The sequence below is a fragment of the Sus scrofa genome, chromosome 7, assembly GCF_000003025.6.
Source record: "Sus scrofa isolate TJ Tabasco breed Duroc chromosome 7, Sscrofa11.1, whole genome shotgun sequence".
NCBI classification, from domain to species: Eukaryota; Metazoa; Chordata; class Mammalia; order Artiodactyla; family Suidae; genus Sus; species Sus scrofa.
In genome coordinates this window covers 88,113,906-88,138,988 of record NC_010449.5, presented here as the reverse complement: position 1 = coordinate 88,138,988, position 25,083 = coordinate 88,113,906, and the positions used below count along the sequence as shown (strand labels likewise).

The 25,083-nt window shown below is 38.2% G+C and overlaps 1 protein-coding gene across 2 annotated transcripts in view; it reads right to left on the bottom strand.

Moving 5' to 3' along the window:
* AKAP13 (A-kinase anchoring protein 13) overlaps window positions 1-25,083 on the bottom strand; it is a 333,471-nt gene that overhangs the window by 83,866 nt on the left and 224,522 nt on the right. For both annotated transcript variants that reach the window (XM_021099912.1, XM_021099911.1), the window contains 2 exons: window positions 12,275-12,350; window positions 7,169-7,305 (listed from right to left, as the gene is read on the bottom strand). In XM_021099912.1, coding sequence (XP_020955571.1) covers window positions 7,169-7,305; window positions 12,275-12,350 — 213 coding nt within the window. The remainder of the gene's footprint in view (window positions 1-7,168; window positions 7,306-12,274; window positions 12,351-25,083) is intronic.

The window sequence follows — 25,083 nt, the reverse complement described above, 5'->3', positions numbered from 1 at the left end:
GAGAAATAGTGCAATGGGATCAGTTTAACTAACACATTTTTTAAAACTTAGTAAAACTGATTCCATGGTACCATTCTTCTAAACAATTTGGAATAATATCCCAAGTCCTTGAAAGTATATATATGAGAAAATATAAATATACATTATTTATACATACATACATTTTATACATTTATATATTTACAAATGGCCAAAACACAACTGTCTGCTAACAGAAGTTTTTTGTTTTCTTAAGATGAACATTAAAACTGGGTTAGGGCAGAGAAGTAGAAGAGATTAAAAGGTAGAAATAGGGCATTCCTGTAGCGGCACAGCGGAATCAAATGTGACTAGTATCCATGAGGATGAGGGTTCAATCCCTGGCATCTCTCAGTGGGTCAGCGATCTGGCATTGCCATGAGCTATGGTGCAGGTCACAGACGTGGCTTGGATTCCAAGTTGCTGTGGCTGTGGTGTAGGCTAGCAGCTGCAGCTCTGATTCGACTCCTAGCCTGGGAACTTCCACATGCCACAGGTGTGGCCCTTAAAACAAAAACAAAAACAAAAACAAAAAAAACAGTAGAAATAGGAGAAAAGGGGTGACTGGGAGCTGTGTATGTATATGAGAAAGTAAGAATACCGGGGAAACTACGACTGAGTCTGTATGTGAGATTAACACACAAACCCTTTCTCCTTTGAGTTTTCGTAATTGCTTTTCCTTATGCATATATGAGGATGAGAACACACACACACATTTTCTCCACTAACAGCTTCTTTTTCCTTGGTTTATATAATTCTGAAAATCTGCAAATGGTAATCAGGCTAGCAAAACCCACTAAACATCAGAGAGAACACTCCCTGGGCACCACAAAGGTGTGAGGGTGCCTGATCTTTCCAAGACCAGCCTTATATACACAGTTCTGGCTTCAGGGGCAAGGGCTGAGCCAACAGAGCAAACCAAGGATACTTGGGCTTTCCTTCATTTAAGACCAAATAAACTAGGGAGAATGAAATTACATAAATAAAATGTAAAGCCTAAATTAAAAATGATGATGTTTATAAAAAAGCTTGAGAAAGTATTACTTAAATAGATGTGCAGTATAACTATTATATAAATTTGAATAATAATTAACTCACCATGTGTGGGGTTCTATACTAAGTGACTTAGATGTATGATTTCTTTTAATCCCTACAATTATTAGATTTAGTAACTATTCTTATTCCCATTTTACACATGAGAAAACTGAAGCTTAGTGAGATTATAGAATAAACTCAGGTTTCTAATGTAACTGGTCTGGGGTAAGGGCCAGACTTTTTTGTCGTCTTCTTTCTTCTTCAAGCTCTCCAGGTGATTTAGGTACAGGTAGGACTCAATCCTATTGCTAAAAACTAGAGAGCTGATACTGCAGCTGGGGGCAGACAGATCAATAACAGGATAGGACACAGGTAGCAAGAACTACAAAATTTGATAAATGACACTTCATCAAAATTTGAAAAACTCAGTTCAACAAGACACCATTACAAAAGTGAATAGGAGAAAATATTTCCAAAATATAAATCTAACAAAGGACTGGTATCCAGGATACATATATAGAACCCCTACTTCTCAACAACACAGGACAAATGATTTTTTTTCTTTTTTTGGGGGTCTTTTTGCTACTTCTTGGGCTGCTCCCGCGGCATATGGAGGTTCCCAGGGTAGGGGTCGAATCGGAGCTATAGCCATCAGCCTACACCACAGCCACAGCAACGTGGGATCGTTAACCCACTGAGCAAGGGCAGGGACCGAACCCACAACCTCATGGTTCCCAGTCGGATTCGTTAACCACTGCGCCACGACAGGAACTCCCTATTTTTTTTTTTTAATGGGCACGAGATTTGAAAAGACACTCCATAAAGGAAGACACATGAGTGGCCAATAAACACATGAAAATGTGTTTAACATAATCAATAGTCGTCAAGGAAAAACAAAATCAGAAGCATAATATGCTACCACTACAAGCATACCAGAAATGCTAAAGTTAGAGCAAAACAAAACAACTACACATTTGATAAGGATTTTCATTCTTGCTCGGGAGAATGAAAAATGGTACAACCACTTTGGAAAAAGGCCTGGCAATTTCTTGTAAAACTAAACCTACAGCTCCCATATGATTTAGCAATTCCACTCCTGGGAATGGAATTCACAGCCACAGAATGGGTGCCCATTTATCCAAGAGAAATGATAATACTTATGTTCCATTTATGTACAGTTCTGAAATAGGAAAATCTAACCTGTGATAGGAAAAAAATTAGAACAGCCATTGTCTTTAGGGGGCTGGAGAGGAGACAGACTAGGAAGGGGCCTAAGGAAACTTCCCAAAGTGATATATCCTTAAGGAAGGGGAGTTAGGTTACAAAGATGAGTGAAAGCATTCATCAAAAGTCACTGAGGTACATCTGTTATAGAAAACAGTATGAACATTCCTCAAAAAATTAAAAGCAGAACAAATTGCCATTATGATGTAGCAATCCCATGTCTGGGTATATATCCAAAGGAAATAAAGTCACTATCTTAAAGAGATACCTGCACTCCCATGTTCAGGGCAGCATTATTCACAGTAGCCAAGATATGACAATATCTTCAGTGTCCACTGATGCATGAATGGATGAAGAATTATTCAGTCTTAAAAAAGAAGGAAACCCTGACATCTGCAGCAACATGGATGGGCCGTGAAGGCATCAAGGGAAGTGAAATAAGCCAGACATGGAAAGACAAATATTGCATGATCTTACTTATGTGAAATCTGAAAATGTCGGAGTTCCCGTCATGGCGCAGTGGTTAACGAATCCGACTAGGAACCATGAGGTTGCGGGTTCGATCCCTGGCCTTGCTCAGTGGGTTAAGGATCCGGCTTTGCTGTGAGCTATGGCGTAGGTCGCAGATGTGGCTTGGATCCCGAGTTGCTGTGGCTCTGGCGTAGGCCGGCGGCTACAGCTCTGATTTGACCCCTAGCCTGGGAACCTCCATGTGCTGCAGGAGCAGCCCAAGAAATGGCAAAAAGACAAAAAAAAAAAAATCTGAAAATGTCAAACTCATAGTAACAGGGTGTAGAATGGTAGTTACCAGGGGCAGGGCGGGTAATGGAACTTTTGGTTAAGAGATTTTATTTTAAAAAACCTTGTGAACAAATACCAAATTCTAAATATTTAGGGGTAAATGTATTGATATCTGTAACTTATTTTGAAATGCACCCAAGAAATTAGATGAACTGGTAGATGGAAAGATGACCAACAGATGCATAATTATGTAACAAAGCAAATATAATAGTTAACTGTAGAATACAGGTGGCAGGAGTTCACTGCCAACTCTTCCAACTTTTCTGTTTCAGAATTTAAAAAAATAAAGTGTTGGGAAAAAATGCCTGACTTTGTTTGTTTGTTTGTTTTTTTGCAAGTAAGGGTTTATTTAAAGGGAGAAGAGAGAGAAAACAGGTGTGGAGAAAATGCAAGGTAGGGGTGGCAGAAACGGAGAGAGAAAGACAGAGACAGAGCGAAAGAGCAAGAGCAGAAGAGCCTGACTGGCTTTCTTTTCTTTTCTTTTTTTTGTCTTTTTAGGGCCTCACCCTTGGCATATGGAGGTTCCCAGGCTGGGGGTCAAATCAGAGCTACAGTTGCAGCTTGTGGGATCCGAGCCAAGTCTGTGACCTACACCACAGCTCATGGCAACACTGTATCCTTAACCCATTGAGTGATGCCAGGGATTGAACATGTGTCCTCGTGGATGCTAGTCAGATTCATTTCCAGTGAACCACAATGGGAACTTCCTGACTGGCTTTGTTAACCAGAATTACACCATAGAGGTATTATACATATGTATATAGAGAGGCATAAACATTACATATACTTATATACACAGAAATATAGAAACAGCTATGCACTTTATATTTTATTACTCTACCTGAATTATGCTAAATAGTGCCAAAATACTAGTTAATTTGCATTCATTTAGTAATCAAGTATTTATAATTATCTATTATATCATACACAAGGCACTCTGCCATGTACCTTGAAAATAAAAGTTCATATTTTAAACACCTAATGTATGTCAATCACTTAATCCACTTATGTGCAATACTAATTAAAAAATCTTAGGTATCTGATAGCAAGTATTCTCCTTGCTTCACAGTTCTAAAAATCTTGATCATTTCAATACTTATGCATAAGTGATTATAGCTTTTCTAATTTGGATTCTATCAATATATTTGCTTTCATCCCTGGATGGTCAATTATAAAGGTACATTTCTGGCTTGGTGATCAAGTACTTGAGAGCAAAATACAGCATATGAAATAGTGGATCTTCCTTCAAAGGATTAGCATCTTAAGGTTACTATGATTTTCTTAATTGTGGATACATCTTATATAAGTCAGAGAAAAACAAGGTGTATGGGTTTTATTTTTATCTTTGGGAAAAGAAGCAGCAACTATTAATACTTTCTATTGACTTCAATTATCCATTTGGAATAAGAGGCTGGCCCGAGATCATAAATTTTACGATTTCACTTTCTTTCTTAGCCAGTGCCAAAAAAATTCCAGGATTTCTCTCAGTTTAAAGAAAGATCTAAATGTTATGCTATTGATCTATGGAAAAGAAAGATCTTAGGAACCAGAAAACATTCATAAGAATAAATATGACACTCATTAACACTCACCAAAGACTCATATTTGCCAGGAGGAATGGAAATATAAGGTTAAGGTGCAAAGTTCTGACAAACACTGCAGGCTGTTAAAGAGACTCTGTAAGGCCAGAGTCACACAAGTAGCTGCAGGAAGTGATCTAATGCACCACTCATGGTTCACAGAAAGGATGTTGCAATGTCTTGCCTACAGAGAAGGGAGAGTAGGAGGGGTGGAGCCTGGGAAGGACCTCTGGGACAGTCTGATGTTTTGTAGCACATGCTGGGTGGGTGACCACAGAGGAAGGCTTTTAAGGAAGTAGCTGATGGTCTGTCTGCCACTGCCATGCTTCTATATAAAGCACTGGTTATTAAAGCAGCTGTTTGGCGAATGAGAGTAAAATCACAGAAAATGAACAGATTGCAGGTACAAATCTCAATTCTGTCACTTATCGACTGAGAAATTTTGAGTAAACTTCTTTCCTAGTCAGGACCTCTATTTCCTCAGGAGTCTAATGAGGATAAAACCACCCACCTTGCAGGGTTGCTAGGAGCATGGAATGACATCATATATGTAAAAGGTTTTGTTTAGTGTATGGTAGGCATTTTGTAAACATCAGTCTGTCTCCTTTTCCTTTCACATGTGAACCCTTGATTTTATGAATACTACAGAAAACATTATTGCAAAACCTTCCCTGGTCACAAACAGCTGCAGTACAGTAAAAATACTAAGAGGAAGGACCCTCCAAATCTCATCCCAGGCCGTCAGACATTCTCGTGTGTGAATGAAGAGATGAAAGTGGCATCTGCCATTTCTGGACTTCCTGAGGCACTCCAGTGTAGTAGTTTATTCGGGGATATGCTTCAAATTTAAAAACTGTACCTGTCTAGTCATCCTAAAAAAACCGCTAAATCTAGTACTTTGTATTAACAATCTCCTAGATGCTCTTGATAGTTTGAATAATTAGGTAAATTATAGGAAATATTAATTCTCCTTAGCTAGGAAAATCATGCAATTTAGTGCCCAGAAATAATTCTGTAGAGATGGTAATACTCAGGGTAAGCAGTTATGCACCTAGGAGGTTCAAGCAAGTATTTCTTAAGGGAGACTTCCCAATCTGTAAAGAACTTTTTACTAAGAAAAATTTCATACACATAAAAATATTTAACAAATCCCCATGCATCCATGACCCAGTTTCAGTGATTATTGAAGATTCTATTTTAAAGCTGGAACTTAGAGATATTATCTGATCTGTTTATCTCAGACAAAAGCAATACATTTTTAGAGGCATGTTATCTTTGGAATGGTATTCCCCTTGGAGGGCAGGCAGACACTTTAGAGGTCCTTACAATGAAAACCTCAAAATCACAGTGGAAATTACCTAAATTCTGTTAGTTTTTTAAAAAATCATACTAGCGTCCCTTTCCCTAAATAACTTCAGAGAAGGATAGGTCTTCCAAGTGTGTGGATTTTTCACTTTAGTCAAATCACCATGAGTAACAATGACTGATGGGAATGTCAAAGTCCCTTAAGTCTTTCCAAGGACTTCTGGAAGGTAATAAGTAGAAGGAAAAGGAACAAGGAAGGAAAGGGTAAGGGAAGCCCAAAAGGGCACATGAGAGCCACCGAGCAAAAATGAAAGCAAAATGTTTGAAGGTACACTCACAGAGGCTTATATACATTCCAGACCAGAATTCTGGAATGTTAAGCCTCCATTTGTCTAGCATGAACTTTTAAACCCGCCATCATCACACTGCCTTGGAGATCCTACTCAGCTACTAACACACCACTCTCATCACGTCTCCTAAGTTACTGTGAACCCTCACAAAGGCGTATGCACTGCTGCCATGTTTCTACCCCTCATCTGCTCTCTACAAAGACAACCACTGTGGCACATAACTAAATACCATCTGCTGATCCTGCTGTGGCAAAGGCTCTACTCTTCTTAGGAGACAAAACCAACCTTGCTGCAACCAGATATAAATATAAGCATAAGAGAGCAACCTCCACCCCCGTCTCAGAGCCTCACATTATATGAAAATATGAAATAATTCATGTGGATGGGCTTGGCTTTTCACTAGGGAGAAAGCTTGGGTTCCGGAGGAGAGCTCTAGAAAGTTCCAATTAAGCAGGCTCGGTGAGAAGGGGTGACATCACTAAGACCAGCAGTGAGCTTAAAGCCCAAACATATTAATCAAGAATGACTCTGTGGTTAGTTTATACACACGACGTCATTCAGTCTGAGCTGTGGTCCTTTCCTACCCACTGAGAAGTAGTCACTGTCATCTGATTTAATTCACATTAAAGGAACTTCCATTTCTTCAGGCTTCAATGTGAACTTGAAAACCTGCAAACAAGACCTATGATTCTGCAGAAAATGCCTTTTTCTAAGGCCCAGCAACCTGGAGCTTCTTTCTCTGAAAGGGAGATTTATACTTCTCTAAGATCATATAAGAGCTGGAGAGAAGCCCTACAAGGCTAGTAGGAATCACAACTTAACTAGCAGGGGGTCACATACTGAGGCAAACAGTACCTTGGAGAAGATAATGCTGTCCACTTCTTCAATGGGTGAATGAAAGAGGTCAGAATCACTCCCAGATTCTCTTTTAAGTACACCTTGTTTTGAGGCACACTCTCTGCCTAGTCCGACATCCAGGAAGTTATCACAATCTGAAAAAAAAATTTATTCAACCACTGCTTTAAAAAAATATCAGTTACCTCTCATTCCAACAATCAGCCTTTTCTATCAACCAGCTAACCAACCTCCTTCCCTTCCCATATTAAGCTGTAAAGGACACAAATTAGTAGCTTTCAACTATGGTATTCCAATTCTCAGTTGATATAGTTACTACAGGACAATCATGAGTTTGTCATGTAAACCATAAGCACAAAAAGATAAAATGATGATTTAGAACCATAATTCTACCTATGTTTAGGCACGTAAATAGTAATCTTTTTCTCCTGGTAGAGAAGTTTTTTTTTTTTGTTTGTTTGTTTTTTTTGCTACCAAAATCAGAAGTTCTTTATTAGGAAACTATGTGACAGGGTGCCTTTTCTTTCTGGAAACTTGTTACTTCATCAAAATACTATGATAAAAGACAAAGGGACAGCAAAGCTAATAAAAATATCAATGTGTTAAACCTATGGGTTCTATTAAGTAATAACAGAATTATAATTATTTAATTTCTCCTACCTTAAATACATCTGTCATTGGATGAACAATGTGATTTAAAAAAAATATCATCTAGAATCTGTTTTCAGTTCAAAAACTAGGATATGGATTTTAAGAACAAGACGGAGGGGGCCTTGACAAAAATACCACATTCGTACATCGGGGGATTCTAAAGACTTAGTCAGCAAAGCATGTAACCCATTCTCTCCTTTAACTCTCTGAACAAAAGCCATGTGATCCGACAGCAACGAGATAAAAATATTTGCACATAATGGTAAAACCAAGCAAGATATCAACCTCCTTCAAGAAGTTTTGAAGAATGAAGCATTTCCATTCTAGTCAGCATTATGTGTGATTTGGTTGGTTTATCAAATCTGCAGGTTATACTAAGTGATGAGGGACAGAGTAGCTACTGACTATCTAGCAATTCATGAGAAATCTACCTGGAGGTTTTGCTTGAAAGTAAATTCAAGAGGAATTGACAATATAAGGCGGTGGCAAAACTAAGAAAAACCAGTAATAGTTTTAGGTTCTATTGATAGACAACATACCCAAACCCAAAATAGGGACACTCTAGCCAGGATGTGCCACTTACACTGCACCTATATAGTTGTGTTTGTTCCTAAGTAAATTAAATCAAAATACCGATAAACAAAAATGCATGCATGGTAATGAGGTCACAACAGTGGAAAAACATGAGGATACTTTCAAGTTGCAGAGGAGCTTGAAGAAAATGTGTCTGAGGACAGCTTCAGATTTGCTCTGTGCTGTCTGAAAGGGAGAACAAAGCGGCTGACTGGAAGCCACAGAGCTTCACTACAATAATTATAATTGAGCTTCCAGGCCATGGAAGACATGAGGCTCACTTCACCAGAAGGGCTGCAGTGACTGCAGCAAGAGGTTTTGAAAAAGTTGTCTATAAAGATGGGGAAGTGGAGACTGGACTAGATGACCCCCAATGTCTCTTTTAATTCTTACAGTCCATGCATGAGGAAGAGTTGTGTATGTGTGTCATAGCAGGGAGCTTACAACCTTGGAGCAGAAACGAACACATTAAGAGGTAATTTCAACACGACATACATAAAGGAATCCAAAGCAGGGCCCACAGATTAATCTGAAAATGTTTCAGTTAAGGAAAAAAAAATTGGCGTTAGTCTGTTTCAATCTTGGTCCAAACTATTTCTAAGTGTGTTAGTTCAATGGGAATAGCCCTGCCTTTAAAAGCTTGGAAATCATGGGTATTCTGGAGGTTGTTTTTAGAGTAGTACTAACTTAGGTGGAGTTAGTGGGTGTGATTATTCTACTTGTTCCCCCCTTTCCTCACTTGGAAAAATCAAAAACTCCATTCCGTGGTTGAGGGGAAAATAGGGGGCTGGCCAAGAAAAGAAAGGGCTGTCACAGCAACTATGCTGAGCTGCTAGCTATCCAGCTGGCAGTCAAACAGACCACGTCCAAATTCCAGACTGGAAAACACAACGGCTCAAGACATTTTAATGGAAAATTCACAGGGAAGATCCAGACTCAGCCCTGGGAGGAATACCTCACCCACAAAACAAATCCAAACCAGGACTACGTGGGACCACAAACCAAGTTTGGGACGAGAATCTGCTGTTATGATACAAGTTGACAGTTGAACGGGGTGGAGGGAAGAGTATGAAAACAAGGAATAAGGGAGAGAAGCCATTATGAAACCCCTCGAATGGAAGTGGGGATGGGGGCGGCTAAGGCAGAGCTAATCTATACCCCATGTCACATGCATTGCCAAGTTTTCAACATGGATGAATCTCCGCTTTCTCCTTGTGTGCCCTTTCCTAATGAATGAAGTGGAGCGGCAAACGAAAATATAAACAGCAACAATGAGCCTGGTTTACAGTTAGAGTGATGTGGCTTAAATCTAGACCTGACAATTTACAGAAAAAAGATCCCAGGTGAGAAGTAATTTGACCCTCTAAGTCTCCATTTCCATACCAGTGAAACTGGGATATTTTGTACCTCCTTAAAATAACTGTAGTGACGGTTGGAAATAATTTATACATATAGTAACCAGAAATCTGCCTCTCAGCACACAGCAGGTATGTGATAAACATGCCTAATGCAGTTAAGGCTTCATTAACCGATTACATGGGATTTGACAAGTATCTGGTGAGGGATGTTACACCTTGAGGTGGGTCAGTCCCATTTTTTGACCCATATGTAAATGTGTCTATGACTTTTGCGTCCTGAACCGCTAGCTTCTTAAAAGCTAGCAAAATATGCACTTTTAAAGTGCTACCTAGTTATTTGGGTCTAAATTATATATATGCAAACAAATTATAGTTGAAGAAGGGTAGGAAAACTTACCAGCAGCCCGCTCACTGGGCTTTAGCTGAACTATGCTAATCATAATGCATCTGTATTTATTTGTATTTAAATAGAAATAATATGCATTTATCTGGGATTGAAGAGTATACAGAATGATTTCAAAAATTATCTTAGTTTTGGAGTTCCTGTTGTGGCTCAGTGGTTAACGAATCCGACTAGGAACCATGAGGTTGCAGGTTCGATCCCTGGCCTTGCTCAGTGGGTTAAGGATCTGGCGTTGCCGTGAGCTGTGGTGTAGGTTGCAGATGCGGCTTGGATCCCGAGTTGCTGTGGCTCTGGTGTAAGCCGGCAGCTACAGCTCCGATTCGACCCCTAGCCTGGGAACCTCCATATGCTGCAGGAGTGGCCCTAGAAATGGCAAAAAGACTAAACAAACAAAAAAAACTTAGTTTAACACTATCACTTTATTGAGCTATGTTTAAAAGAAACCCACAAAAGTTTGAGAATACCTAGAATCTATAAGAAACTAGGCCTAAAATGAAAATCTCAGGCCTGAAATTCGGAAGCAAAACCCAGATCTTGGATTTTGTTAAACTGAGGTTTAAAAAGGATCACTGAAAAGATCTGTCTTTTGGGGGCTAGGGTATGGAGAAAGTCAATAAAATTCAACATTACGCCCTGGGAAAAATGCTCAGGGGTTCAAAATTCATTTCTTTAAATGAGTAAAACAAACTGCAGCATGTAGATAAATTTCCTGTGAATATTTAAATCATGGGGCAACCTCTACATGGCAGACAGTTTCACTGCTTGAATGGTTGAGAGTAATTATACTTTTAGAAAAAGCTCCAAACAGCTTAAGGAACCAAAACATAGTAAGTAGTATACTTTTAGGAAGAAGATTCTAGGAGGCTAGATGGGGGAAGTGCCAGCTAAATCTGTGAACAGGGTCAAACTTATAATATTCAGAGACCCGAAATACAACATAGTAATACCCTTTCACCTCTTTCTCCATACGAGAGAAAAACAGAAAAACAAAACAAAAATCTTTTTATATTTGTTTCCAATACTTCCTTTGGAGCAAAGTCAGAGAGTTGAGAATCAGTAGGACACTTCTCTGGAAACAGGATTTGAACCATTTGTCTTAAAATTTAATACTACTGCAGGATATAGCCACAGCTAAACTGTTTGTAAAAAGACCAGTAAGTGAGGACCCAGTAATTTTTAAAACAGGTCAGTAAAAAATCAGGAAGGTTAACAGAGGTTTCTTAGGTAATGTAGACTCAAGAGCCCAAAATGCATACTACCAGCTTCAGTAACAGGCATAGGGACTTAAGTTATTTATCATGTCACTAGGACTCCCCCCAACCCCTTGCCCCATTAAGGAAGGCCAGTGATGCTTAGGGATGTAAGACAATAAATAGAGCACAGAGACATTAGGGAACATACCTTACGTCACAGTGCATTAGTGGCTAACCTTGGATAAAAAGTTGGGACTCCTAAGTAACCACAAATGATGTGCTCTGTCATTAACCAATAAGGTCTTAAGTGCATTTTCCCCTCAACTAGTGCTACTAATACTTCATGATGCTTAAGGAAAGACTCAATTGCTGACAATACTTCCAAAGATTATGGTTCTCAATCTTGGCTACAGAGCAGAGAAACCAAAGGAACTTTTAAAGACTCTGATGCCTAGGCCACACCTCAGCCCAATTAAATCAGAATCCCTGGTGGTAGGATCCAGGCATTAGCTTACTGCTAAAGCTGCCCAGATAATTTCAAAGCACAGCCAAAATTGAAAGCTGAAGGTTTAGTCCTTAAAAATACATATTTACAGTTTTACCAGATTAAGAAACCTTTGTCACATTACCTATATGCATAGCACATATGCCTTCACAGGTGACTTAATAAATTATAAAGCCATGTGTGAAAACCTACCACTAAAATGAAATTTAGCTATTATATTAAATGTTCACTTTTAACTGTGAGACAAAATGCCCACAAACCCAAATCACATATGCCCCTTCTTCTGATTTATCCCATAATATGCTAACAAAGGAAAGATTTCCAAATCAAGTATCCGTTATCAGAGTGAGATTGTGGCTCAAGAAAACGGACATTTTGGATGCAGTTATTCAAGCAACTGGAAGCTGGAAAATCCCTGCGTACCTGGGCTCTGCGTGGGAGCCAAAAGAGATGTTGCATCAGGACATGGCTCAATGGTACACCAGCTTTCTCGGTTTATCTGAAGGAAAAGAAAAAGAGATTGAGTTTCACATAGTGAGGAAGTGTGTAATGATTTCATGGCTGTTACAAGTATATCTACTATACCAACACGCCTATCTTTTTAATACTTTACTGCAAAGCAGGCAAAATTATGTCAAGAAAAACTGTTTTCTTGACAATACAACAAGGCAATCTATACTCAATTAAGGCTCAAAAGACTGTCTATAAATGTTAGAAAGCAAGAGGAAAAAGATATATAAAGAGGAAGATCATGGTGCAGGGCAAGGATGAAATTTAAAAAGTTATTAACAGGTAACATGGACTAAATATTAAAATACATATTTGGCATTCTAGTTTGCAAGCTAGAAAAATGCAAAAATAATTCCTATTTATTTAAGAATTACTATAGGCTGGGTATCAGGTTAAGAAATCTACGTATATTATCTCACTTAACCCCCACAATACCTCTAAGAGGTTTGTATTATCTCTACCCAGAGAATAACTAGGTTTGGAGGAGTTGCTACAGTAATTAACAGTAGGACTGGAAATAGAATACATGTCTATGTGATTCTAAAGCATATTAAGAATCAAATACACCACCCTAAAATAATTTTTTTTTCTTTTTAAGGCTGTATCTGTGGCATATATAAGTTCCTGGGCTAGGGGTAGAATCAGAGCTGTAGCTGCAAACCTATGCCACAGCCGCAGAATGCTGGATCCAAGCCGCATCTGCAACCCATGCCGCAGCTTGTAGCGGCAAGAGATCCTTAAAGCACTGAGTGAGTCCAGGGATCAAACCTGCATTCTCATGGAGATTATGTTGGGTTCTTAATCTGCTGAGGCACAACAGGAACTCCTAAAATAATTTTTTAACCTTAGCCTTTACAACTCCTAACCATCTTGACATTATAACTTTCTACTTTCACTAGATTAAAAATAATATAATTTTAAAAACCATCATTAGTTTCAACAGTCCTCTCTCAGTTACTGATAAAACAAGTAGACACAACAGTATGGATACATACAGAAAACTCAAAAAACACTGGTAAACAATTTGATCTAATCAACAAATACTGAGCACTTCATCCAACAATAATACACATTTTTTTCAAGTGCACATAGTATGTTCACCAAGACAGACTCTATTCTGTGGTATAATACAAGTCGCATAATTGAGGATTAAAAATCATATTAAGTATGTTGTTTGATCACAACAGTATCAAACAAGAAACCAAAAACAAGAAGTTACCTGGAAAAAACTATAAATATTTTCTTTTTTTTCTTTTTAAGGCTACACCGAGGCATATGGAAGTTCCCAGGCTAGGGGTCTAATCAGAGCTGTAGCTGCCGGCCTACGTCACCGCCACAGCAGCACCAGATTTGAGCCATGTCTGCGACCTACACCATGGCTTGCAGCAATGCCAGATCCTTAACACACTGACCGAGGCCAGGGATTGAGCCTGCATCCTTATGGATACTAGTTGGGTTCATTATTGCTGAGCCATGACGAGAACTCCAAAACTAAATATTTTAAAAATTAAAACAAAAACAAAAAAACTTGTAGGGAGTTCCTGTTGTGGCTCAGCAGTAATGAACCCAACTAGTATCCATAAGGATGCAGGCTCGATCCCTGGCCCCATTCAGTGGGCTAAGGATCTGGCATTGCGGCAAGCCATGGTGCAGGCCAGCAGCTACAGCTCCAATTCAACCCCTAGCCTGGGATCTTCCATATACCTTGAAGGCAGCCCTGCAAAAAAGAAAAAAAGAAAAAAGAAAAAAAAAAAAACAAAAACCAAACTTCTAAAAGAATTCAGGAATCAAAAAAAAAAAAAAAATCTTAAGGAAACATTAAATATCAGAAAATATTTCAAAGTGAATAAAAATTAAAACACTGCCTATAAAAATCTGTGAGAGCAAAATTTATAATATTGAGTCCCAACATCAAAAAAGAAATACCAAAATTCATTCAAGAAGGTACAGATAATTTGGGAGTTCCCACCATGGTGCAATGGGTTAAGAATCCCATTGCAGCAGGCTGGGTCGCTGTGGAGGCAACAGGTTCGTCCCCAGCCCTATGCAATCGGTGTAGTGCGCTAAAGGTTCCATCAGGTGTTGCTAATGCTACAGCGTAGGTCGCAGCTGTGGCTCAGATTCAGTCTCTGGCCTAGGAACTTCCATATGCCACAAGTGTGGCCATAAAATAAAAAAAAAAAAAAGAAAGAAAAAGAAATAAGATAATCCAAACGCATTTATTCTATTAAAGACAATGAATTCATACTTTAAAACTTTCCTATAAGGAAAACTCCAGGCCCATAAGGTGCCAGAGGTGAATGTCACAAGGCATTCAAAGAAGACATACCACCAATTTTACAAACTCTTACGGAAAATAGAAGAGGAGGGAACAATAGACAGCTCATTTTATGAGCCTAACATTAACCTGACACCAAATAAGGTACAGAAAACAATTTGGCAAAATTCAACATCTAAAATTCATAGAACGCTGGAAATAGAAAGGCAGTTCCTCAAGCTGATCAAGGACATTTATTAGAAAAACTGATAGTTAACACCAAACTTAATGGTTAAAGACTAAATGTTTTCACTTTGAGATCAAAAGCAAAGCAAGAATGTCCACTTTTGTTCAGTATATACAGGAGGTTCTTGCCAATGCAATAAAGCAGAAAAAGAAATAAAATGCATAGATTTGGAGAAGAAGCAGTTGTACTACTTAATTCATAGATGGCATGACTGCCTATGTAGAGAATCCTAAGGAAGTTACAAAAATGCTGGTAGAATAAATGAGTTTCACAAAGCTATAAGATACAAAGTCAATGTATTAAAAAATCAATACTAGTTCTATATATTAGCAGTGAATAATTAAAACTTAAAAACAAAAGTAATACCATTTACAACAGCATCAAGAAATATAAAATAACTAGGTATAAATTTAGTAAAATATGAGCAAGACCTGTACTCTAAAAACTGCAAAACAACATTGAGAAGAACTAAAGCAGGCTTAAATAGAGACATCATGTTCATAAATCAGAAAACTCAATACTGCTAAATTGTTAATTCTCCCCAATTCATCACTACTTGATTTCAAGACTTACTATAAAAGCTATATTAATAACGCCAGTGTGGGTATAGCTATAAAGACAGACATAAACACCCACAGAACAAGAGAAAATCTACCGACTTTCACAGTATCACCTATTCATTTCTGACAAAGTTGTTTAGGTATTCCAATGAGGAAAAGACTAGTTTTCTTGAACAAATGATGTTGCAACAATTGGGTATTCATATGAAAACAAATAAATCTCCCTCAAATCTCAAACTTTATATCATCGATAAAAACGAACTCAAAATACATCCAAATGTTAAAACTAAAACAACAAAACTTCTAGAAAGAAACAGAGGGGAGTGTTTTTTATGACCTTGGGTTAGGCAAAGATTTCCTAGCATGCATTTAAAAAGCGTGAAAAAAACTCATAAATTTGACTACATCAATATTTTAAAAAATTTTTGCTCCTCAAAAATGCATTGTTTGGAAAATGAAAAGACAAACCAGAGAATGGGAGAAAATATTTACAAAACATCTATTTTCCAAAGGATTTGTACTTAGAATATTAAAATAAAATCAACAATAACAACAACAAAAAACCTCTTAATAATACCAAAAGATAAACAACATGCTTTTTAAAATGGACATAAGATTTGAATAAACATTTCATCAAAGAAGATATATGAAAGGAAATAAACACAGGAAAAGATGCCCAACATCATTATCATGAGAGAAAAGTAAATTAAAACTGATAGGAAAATAACAGTGTATATCCATCAGAATGGTTAAAATTAAAGACATAATTCCAAGCACTGACAAAGATGGAGCAAATGGAACACTGAAAACATTGTTGGCAGAATGCGAAAATAGTGTAGTCACTTTAGGAAGGAGTTTAGCAGCTTCTTATAAAGTCAAACATACACACAACACAGCAATCCCACTATGGTATTTATCCAAGAAAAGTCAAAACATACCTCTACACAAAAGGAACCCTATTATACTGTTGGTGGGAATGTAAATTGGTGCAACCACTGTGGAAAACAGTATGAAGAGTCCTCAGAAAACTAAAAATAGAATTACCATTTGATCCGGCAATACTACTCCTGGGCATCTATCCAGAGAAAACTATGACTTGAAAAGACACATGTACTCCAATGTTCATTGAAGCACTATATATATATATACAACAGCCAAGACATGGAAACAACCTAAAGGTCCATCGACAGAGGAATGGATCAAGAAGATGTGGTACATATACACAATGGAATATTACTCAGCCATTAAAAGTAACAAAATACCGGCATTTACAGCAACACGGATGGACCTAGAAATTAACATGTAAAGTGAAGTCAGTCAGAAAATGAGACACCAACATCAAATGCTCTCACTTACATGTGGAATCTAAAAAAAGGACACAATGAACTTTGCAGAACAGATACTGACTCACAGACTTTGAAAAACTTACGGTTTCCAAATGAGACAGGGTGGGGGGTGGGGGGTTTGGAATGGAAATGCTGTAAAATTTGCTTGTGATGATTGTTGTATACCTATAAATGTAATGCAAGCAATAAAAAAAAAAAAAAAAAGAAAAAAACACATTTCTCTACACAAAGACTTTTTACTGGAATTTCACAGCAGCTTAATTCATGACAGCTGCAAAACCTGAAAAGAGCCCAGACTGCCATCAATGGGTAAATGGATAAATTTTGTTACACATCCATCCATTTGATGCAACAGACTCACAATAAGAAGTAATGAACTACTAATACAAACAACATGGGCAAAGCTCAAGATCATTATGCTAAATTAAAAAAAAAAAGCCAGACAAAAAGACTACATATCGTATGGTCCCACTTACACAATAACTTTAGAAAAGGTGAAACTAGTGCAAGAAAGCGTATTAGTTAGTGATTAACAGGGCTGGAGAAAGAGAATGATCGCGAGGGAAAAGGAGGGAACTGTATGGGTGATGGAAATGTTCCTATTATGACTGTGGCAGTAAGTGCACAATTCAAACATCTGTCAAAACTTATCAAGCAGTGAACTTAAAGCTGAATTAAAAATTTAAAATGCTGAGTTTTAGTGTATATAAATTATATCAATAAAATTGAAAAATATATCCCCCAAGTATAATAAATGTTTTCGTTTTCACAACTCCTAAAACCATAATGTTTGGGGGTTTTTTTGGCCACAGCTTGATATGGGATCTCAGTTCCCAGACCAGGGATTGAACTCAGTCTGCAGTGGTGAAAGCGCCAAGTCCTAACTTCATCAGGGAACTCCCCAACACCTTAATATTATAACACTTTAGTTTCCCTAGCACTGAAATACTCAGCGCTAAGTCCAAACAATATAAGGAGTTATCTAAACAAATTATCAAGTAGTTGAATATTTGTAATGCTCAAAAGATGATTTTATTTAACGGTCTCTAGCATACAGTATGTACCGACTAGTAAATTTCCGACCTTTGGTAAGAAGATACTAAACTATATATATGAGAAAGACCAAGTTTACTGAATATGCTAAGGGATACCAGGTAGAGCGCTATGGGGCATTCTTTCAAATTACAACTGTTTGAAAAAGAAGAAACAAAAGGAATTAAACTTCTTGCAAGTAACCATGCCAACCTAGAACCACATGAAACAAAAACACCAAATCATTTGTTAATTTCATCTTTTTTACACTAAGAAGGGGAGGAGGCAGGAACGAGGAGGAGCCGTTAATGTTTTAGTTCCTGGTGTGTAACAAAATAATGCCAAACCTAGAACCACATGAAACAAAAACACCAAATCATTTATGTTTTAGTTCCTGGTGTGTAACAAAATGTGCCAACCTAGAACCACATGAAACAAAAACACCAAATCATTTGTTAATTTCATCTTTTTTACATTAAGAAGGGGAGGAGGCAGGAACGAGGAGGAGCCGTTAATGTTTTAGTTCCTGGTGTGTAACAAAATAATGCCAAAAATTTGAAAGTGATACTGAATGGAAAAGAACCTTCAGCAGGTTCCTTGGGATTATGGAAAATATCCCCTTTCAAAATGTAACTTGAGTGTGCTTAAGGAAGTAACCTCAAATTCAGTAACCTTAACAAACCCTATCCACATCTTTCAAAGAACTGAAACAGCAAATTTCCCTCTTAAAAAAAACCCTTTCATTTAGAGGAGGACTTTCCTACTGTGAACTGCATCCCGTTTGAAATAAGTCAAATTTCACTTCCACTAAGGTAAGTTTCTCTATTAAGAGGAAAAGCCAGAGTCCAGAATTTACGTACTTTTGCTCCTTTAATATGGCAACAAATTTAAATGTTAACAGAAAAAAAAAAAGCAGATCCTTTAATAACAGCAAAGAATGCTAAGCTGCTCTGAATTACAAAGACATCGCATTCTCCCATTCCGTGACCTTCAACAATTCTCCAGTCAACATTTTAGGAAACTTTGCTAAAATTCTTTATCTTAGAATGTTTTTCATCACCTTTCAATACCACATATTATTCCGCAGCCAATGAGTGAACTGAACGTTCTTTGCCTTCAATAACTTGGGGGACTAACAGACTATACTTTTCATGTCATTTTAGGCATTTGCATGTTACACAAAGTGAGTCACACATTTTGCATTTTGCAAAGTAACATAAATAATAGCTAAATATTTATTTAAAATAATATATAATACTGACTGAAAGAGTGAAATCAAAATTGAATACACACTAATTTCTGAATAACCATGACGAGAACATATTAGTTATGGGAGACAATTCTGCATGGGTCTCCCCTATTTCAGCATGTCTTGTGAGCAAACGACATTGACTGTCCTTTTGTTCTAGACTATCTTTTCAAGAATAGCTATATATCAAACAGCTTTGGAAGACAGAGATGTTTCTTTCTTTCTTTTCTTTCCTTCCTTCTTTCTTTCTTTCTTTGTCCTTTTAGGGCCAAACCCATGGCATATGGAGGTTCCCAGGCTAGGGGTCTAATTGGAGCTGTAGCCACCGGCCTACGCCAGAGCCACAGCAACGCGGGATCCGAGCCACCTCTGCGACCTACACCACACCTCACGGCAACGCCAGATTCTGAACCCACTAAGCAAGGCCAGGGATTGAACCCCCAACATGGTTCCTAGTTGGATTTGTTTCCGCTGTGCCATGATGGGAACTCCAAGATATGTTTCTTTCTAAAGTAAAGGGAAAATATGTTTACTGCCTAATATAATAAAGACAATACCTAAGTCTGGACAAAGGCTAGGTTTCCTGGCTGTGACACAGCATCTAGTTGGGCCCCTCCATGTTGCCCCCATGGGACTAGGGAAGCAAGAAGAATCAGTAAGACGCTGATGCTCAATGTGCTTTTTGAACAATGAGTAATCTGTTTCTGACCCAGGAGTCCTGTGACTTCTTCAGCCAACAGCTGTGAAATTGTTAGACTAACTTGGTAGCTTGCAAGGATTAAAAATCTCAAACCCATCACAGTTTTGACAGTTAGTATATATTAAACAGTATTAAAACATTTAAACACAGCATCTATGTTTAAATCTGACTGCACCTATGTGGTAAAAGCCCTAATCTGATTCAATTTTTTATTGACTGTTTATGCCTGAATGATCACAAAGGGACAACCAATATCCATTTTAACTTTTCTGTAGCTTTCTGAATTTTCCTTAATGATTATGTGTTACTTTTATATTTTTTGGCCACATCTGTGGCATACGGAAGTTCCTGGGCCAGAGATCAAACCTGAGCCACAGCAGTGACAATGCCAAGGCCTTAACCACTGGGCCACCAGAGAACTCCTATGTTTCTTAAATTTTTTTTTTTTATTTTTATAAACTTGACTAGCATAAAATTCTCATATACAGGGCCTTATCAATTTCTCCAACGTTAACATCTTACATAACCAAGATGCATTTTTGTTAACACTAAGAAACCCAACACTATGACTACTACGTACTATGAATTCAACTCCAGACTTTGGAATTCACTCATTTTCCCGTTAATGTTCTTTTCTGTTCCAGGATCCAGTCCAGGATACCACACTGCATTCTGCATGTGCAATTTTGCATTTTAACATCTTTACTGAAAGGTAATTCATATACTCTAAAACTCACCCATGTAACTGTATGAGTCAATGGTTTAGTACCTTAACACAGTTATGTAACCATCACCACTACTTAATTTTAGAACATTTTAGGGCATCAAAAAGAAACTCTGTATTCCTTAATGGTCAGACCCACCACAGCCTCCACCTCCCAGTTCTAGGCAATCATTAATCTACTTTGTCTCTATGGATTTGCCTACTCTGGAAATTTCATACAAATGGAATCAAACAATATGTGGTCTTTGGGGACCGGCTTCTTTCACTTAGTAAGACGATTTCAATGTTCACTGGTGTCACAACAAATGCCAGTTCTTCATTTTACTGCCAAATAATAATCCACTGTATGGATATATACCTACATTTTATTTATTTACTTTCCAGCTGATGGACATTTGAGCTCTTTTCATTTTCTGGCTGTTACGAACAATGCTGCTACAAATATCCACATACAAGTTTTTGTTGGACATATTTTTGTTTCTCTTGGGTATATACCTAAGAGTGGAACCACTGTATCATAACTTCAGGTTTAACATTTTGAGGAACTGCCAGACTTTTCCAAAGGTGGCTACACTGACGTTCCCACTAGCAATGTATGAGTATTCTAATTTCTTCACACCCTTGTCACTGTTCTTATCTGTGTTTGATTACAGCCATCCTAGCAGGTATGAGTAGTATCTCACGTGAGTATATATTTCTTTTGAAAATAGGAAATACTGGAGTTCCTGTCATGGCGCAGCAGAAACAAATCCGACCAGGAACCATGAAGTTGCGTGTTCGATACCTAGCCTCGCTCAATGGGTTAAGGATCTGGTGTTGCCATGAGCTGTGGTGTAGGTTGCAGATGGGGCTCAGATCCTGCGTTGCTGTGGTTGTGGGGCAGGCCGGCAGCTGTAGGTCCAATTTGACCCCCTAGCCTGGGAACCTCCATATGCTGTGGATGCGACCCTAAAAAGCAAAAAAAAAAAAAAAAAAAAGAATAGGAAATATTTTTCAATCTATTGGTTACTTTCTAGGAAAGAGAGAGTCTATGAAGACATAATACTGAACACTCCCAGATTTGTTCCTTCCTTCTTTTATTTAAAAAATGTACTAAATACCTTCTATGTATCAAAACATCATGTCAAGTCTTAAAAGCAGAAGTAGTAAAAGAATGGAATTCTCAAAGAACTCACAATTTATGTGAGAAAGAAGCGGGAATATTAAGTAAACAAAGCTTTCCATAGCATTTTCTACACAGCAGACACTGAAATGTGTGCTGACTTGGACAAGGTGTGCTATGACCAACAGAAATGGGAATTAGAATGAAATGCGACAAACATGGAATGACAAACCATATTTTAAATACTTTATACATTCCTGCCCAGGTCACAGATGCTACACACGGACACACAGGGCCAGAGTAACCAACCAACAACTATTCTCTTTCACTTCATACAAGGCATTGCACAAAACACAGAGTGAGGAAGTCAGAGATTGCCACATCCTTGCAGAGAAGCAGAACCCTGAGAGATTAGAGTTTCACAGAAGTTAAGGAAGAGGGCTAAAACGAGAAGGTAGGTCCATAGTGCCAGCTGCTGCTGAGAAGTCAAAACTGATGAATTTTAAAAAAAGAAGATACTGAATTGGGCAACTGGGAGGCTTATGGTGTCTTTGGAAAGGTCAGTTTTAACACGACAAGTGAGATCAGAATGAAAACTGTAAAGCATCCCATTATATTTCTAAGTTCATGGTGCTTTAAAATTTATAAAGTACTGTCACCTAGATTTGACCTTTTTCCCATCCATGAAGAGGCATGTTGTCATTTTTGGGAAGAGGCCACACACTCGCTGAGGCTAGATTTTGGGATAATACATTTGTGTGTGAACTGTATTATACTGGTAATTTTATCTGCTCAAAAGACTGTAAGATTCTAAGAACCTGACCTCATCTTTTATTCCATGGATCTCTTCAATGAGTAATGGTAGATGCTTACAGATTTATCTCTGAGTTCATTATCCTCAGTGATTTCACAGAGAGCTAAAAGTTGGGAGAACCTTTAGGATTGTCACTCTGCCTCCCTTTACTAAAGCCATTTATAAAAGAAAGAAGAAAGGAAAAAAAAAAAAAAAAGAGTGAGAGCAAGAGAGGGGCAATGAGACTCAAAGAAGGTAACACAACATTTAGAGACTGAGTGAGGACCCAGTTTTCCTCACTTTTGGTCCAGTGCTCTTTCCTCATTCCCACAAGTACCTGTTGTTCTTAACTTTGTCTCAGAATCCAACAATTATTTAAACAATTTTTAATAGCAACATTAAATTGAATAAGTCTGACAAAGTGCATCTGACATCTCTGGAGAAGATTTGTTAGAAAATAAGAGTTGCTGTTTAATTTAGACAAAAATATTTAGAAAATTATCATAATGAAATAACTAAAACATGGAACCATGGGTGCCAATTTTTTGAACAATGAAATGCTATAATCGAAAGAAATGTCTTTTATTTGTTTGTTTTGGCTTTGTCTATTTCTAGGAGCCTGCGTTTTCAATCACTAACAGTTAATTAACAATGATGTGCTGAGAAGGCTCACTGTCTCTAAGGACACAAAAAAAACCTTAAGGAAATCTGCCAATGATGAAGTTCCAGTCAGTTCCTTCTTTGGAATTACGACTCATACACAAACATTTAAAAGTAAAACCTATACTGAAAAATAGTAGTATTTCAGGTAAATCAAAGACTTCCCCATCAGGAAAGGATGGGGAAATCTAGTATAAGAAATCTTTCTATGGCTATCTTGCTGATTTATCTACACAGCTAGCCAGTCAGCTTTTAGGGAGTACCCACCTTATGCAAGAAATAGCGTCAAGGTTCAGCAATAGACAGACAAATCATGATCCTGATGACAATCTGCACTATAGATCTCACAGTTTAAAAGTATGAGGAAACTTTGTTCATTTAAAATATCAAGGGTTGGGGTTCCCTGGTGGCTCAGGTAAAAAATAAAATAAAGTAAAATAAAATAAAATAGAAAATTCCTTCCTTAAAAAAAGTCAAGGATTGGAGGTCCCGTCATGGCACAGTAGAAACGAATCCGACTAGGAACCATAAGGTTGCGGGTTTGATCCCCGGCCTCACTCAGTGGGTTAAGAGTCCGGCGTTGCCCTGAGCTTGGTGTAGGTCGCAGACGAGGCTCGGATCCTGTGTTGCTGTGGCTGTGGCATAGACTGGCAGCTACAGCTCTGATTAGACCCCTAGCCTGGGAACCTCCATATACTGCAGGTATGGCCCTAAAAAGAGAGAGAGAGAGAGAGAGAAAAAAAAAAAGTCAAGGATCATATCCCACCACATCCCAGGATGAGAGATGTATATATATGGTCTACAGATTACAAGACCTAATGAAATAACTCCGCAAACTGTGGACTACAGATTGGGAAACACTGATTAGTTTGTGAAATACAATAGAATCACAAGTACTTGAAACTCCGAGAGGTAAGGAAGTCTTTAGAATAATAATAATAAAAAAAAGATATTTCTGGTTCAGAGATTTGGATGAAGTTTAGTAAAGCTGGTGGTATGTGAGGAAGCCCTACAAGGGGGAAGTGTGCTTAAGAGAGAGCTGGTGGGGCAGGGAAGTCCAGCCATGTGAAAAAGAACATGAGCAAAGCAGTCAGGATGCTTCAGAGCTGGAATTCATAGTTTTGCATGGCACAGACTCCTTCAAGAATCTAAGGGAAGCCATGGATCCCTTACCAGAAACACACATGTGCATCCAGTCAGTGGTTCTGGAGCACAGCTTTACAATCCAGAATAAGGACTTTTCCTTAGATGTTTCTGAGGAGCACACAAAGCCCAAAGGTGTCTAGAAATATCAACAGAGGAAAGAAGAAAAAGGGTGATATGGCTACAATGAATCCAAGCTTTAGGGTGGACACCCCCACTCCCCAATTATATAAGAAGAGGAGTGAAAAAAATAAGTATTATACTATGAACTATATGCAACTGTAGAGTGTATAAATAAGATGGAATAGTGGGGAGGGAGGAAGCATAGGACATCCAGGACACAGAGACCTGTCAGGAGGAGCCTGGACTAATCTAGACTGGAGGCAGCATGTGCCCAGACTGGGACATGGCCTTTGGAGCATGGAAGCAGCAGCAGGTCGGTTAGTAAGCTGGTTCGAAGGGCAGAATCCACAGAGACGAAAGAGAAAGGGAGGAGTTCCCGTTGTGGCTCAGCAAAAATCAATCTGACTAACATCCATGAGGATGCAGGTTCGAGCCCCAGCCTCACTCAGTGGGTTAAGGACCTGGCATTGCCGTGAGCTATGGTGTAGACTGCAGATGTGGCTCAGATCTGGTGTTCCTGTGTCTGTGGTATAGGCCCGCAGCTACAGCTCCTATTCAACCCTAGCCTGGGAACCTCCATAAACTACGCCCTTAAAAAAAAAAAAAGAAGAAAGAGGACTAAAAAAATCTACAATTTAACAGATATATAGAAAATCCAGAGGAGACAATGATGATGCCGTCTACTTGACTGTGTTGAGTCTGAAGTGTTAAGACATCTTTCAAATGGTTAAATGAAGTTATGCATTTTGAGAGAAAGGCTGGAACTAGCCTCATCTATTCTTGAGT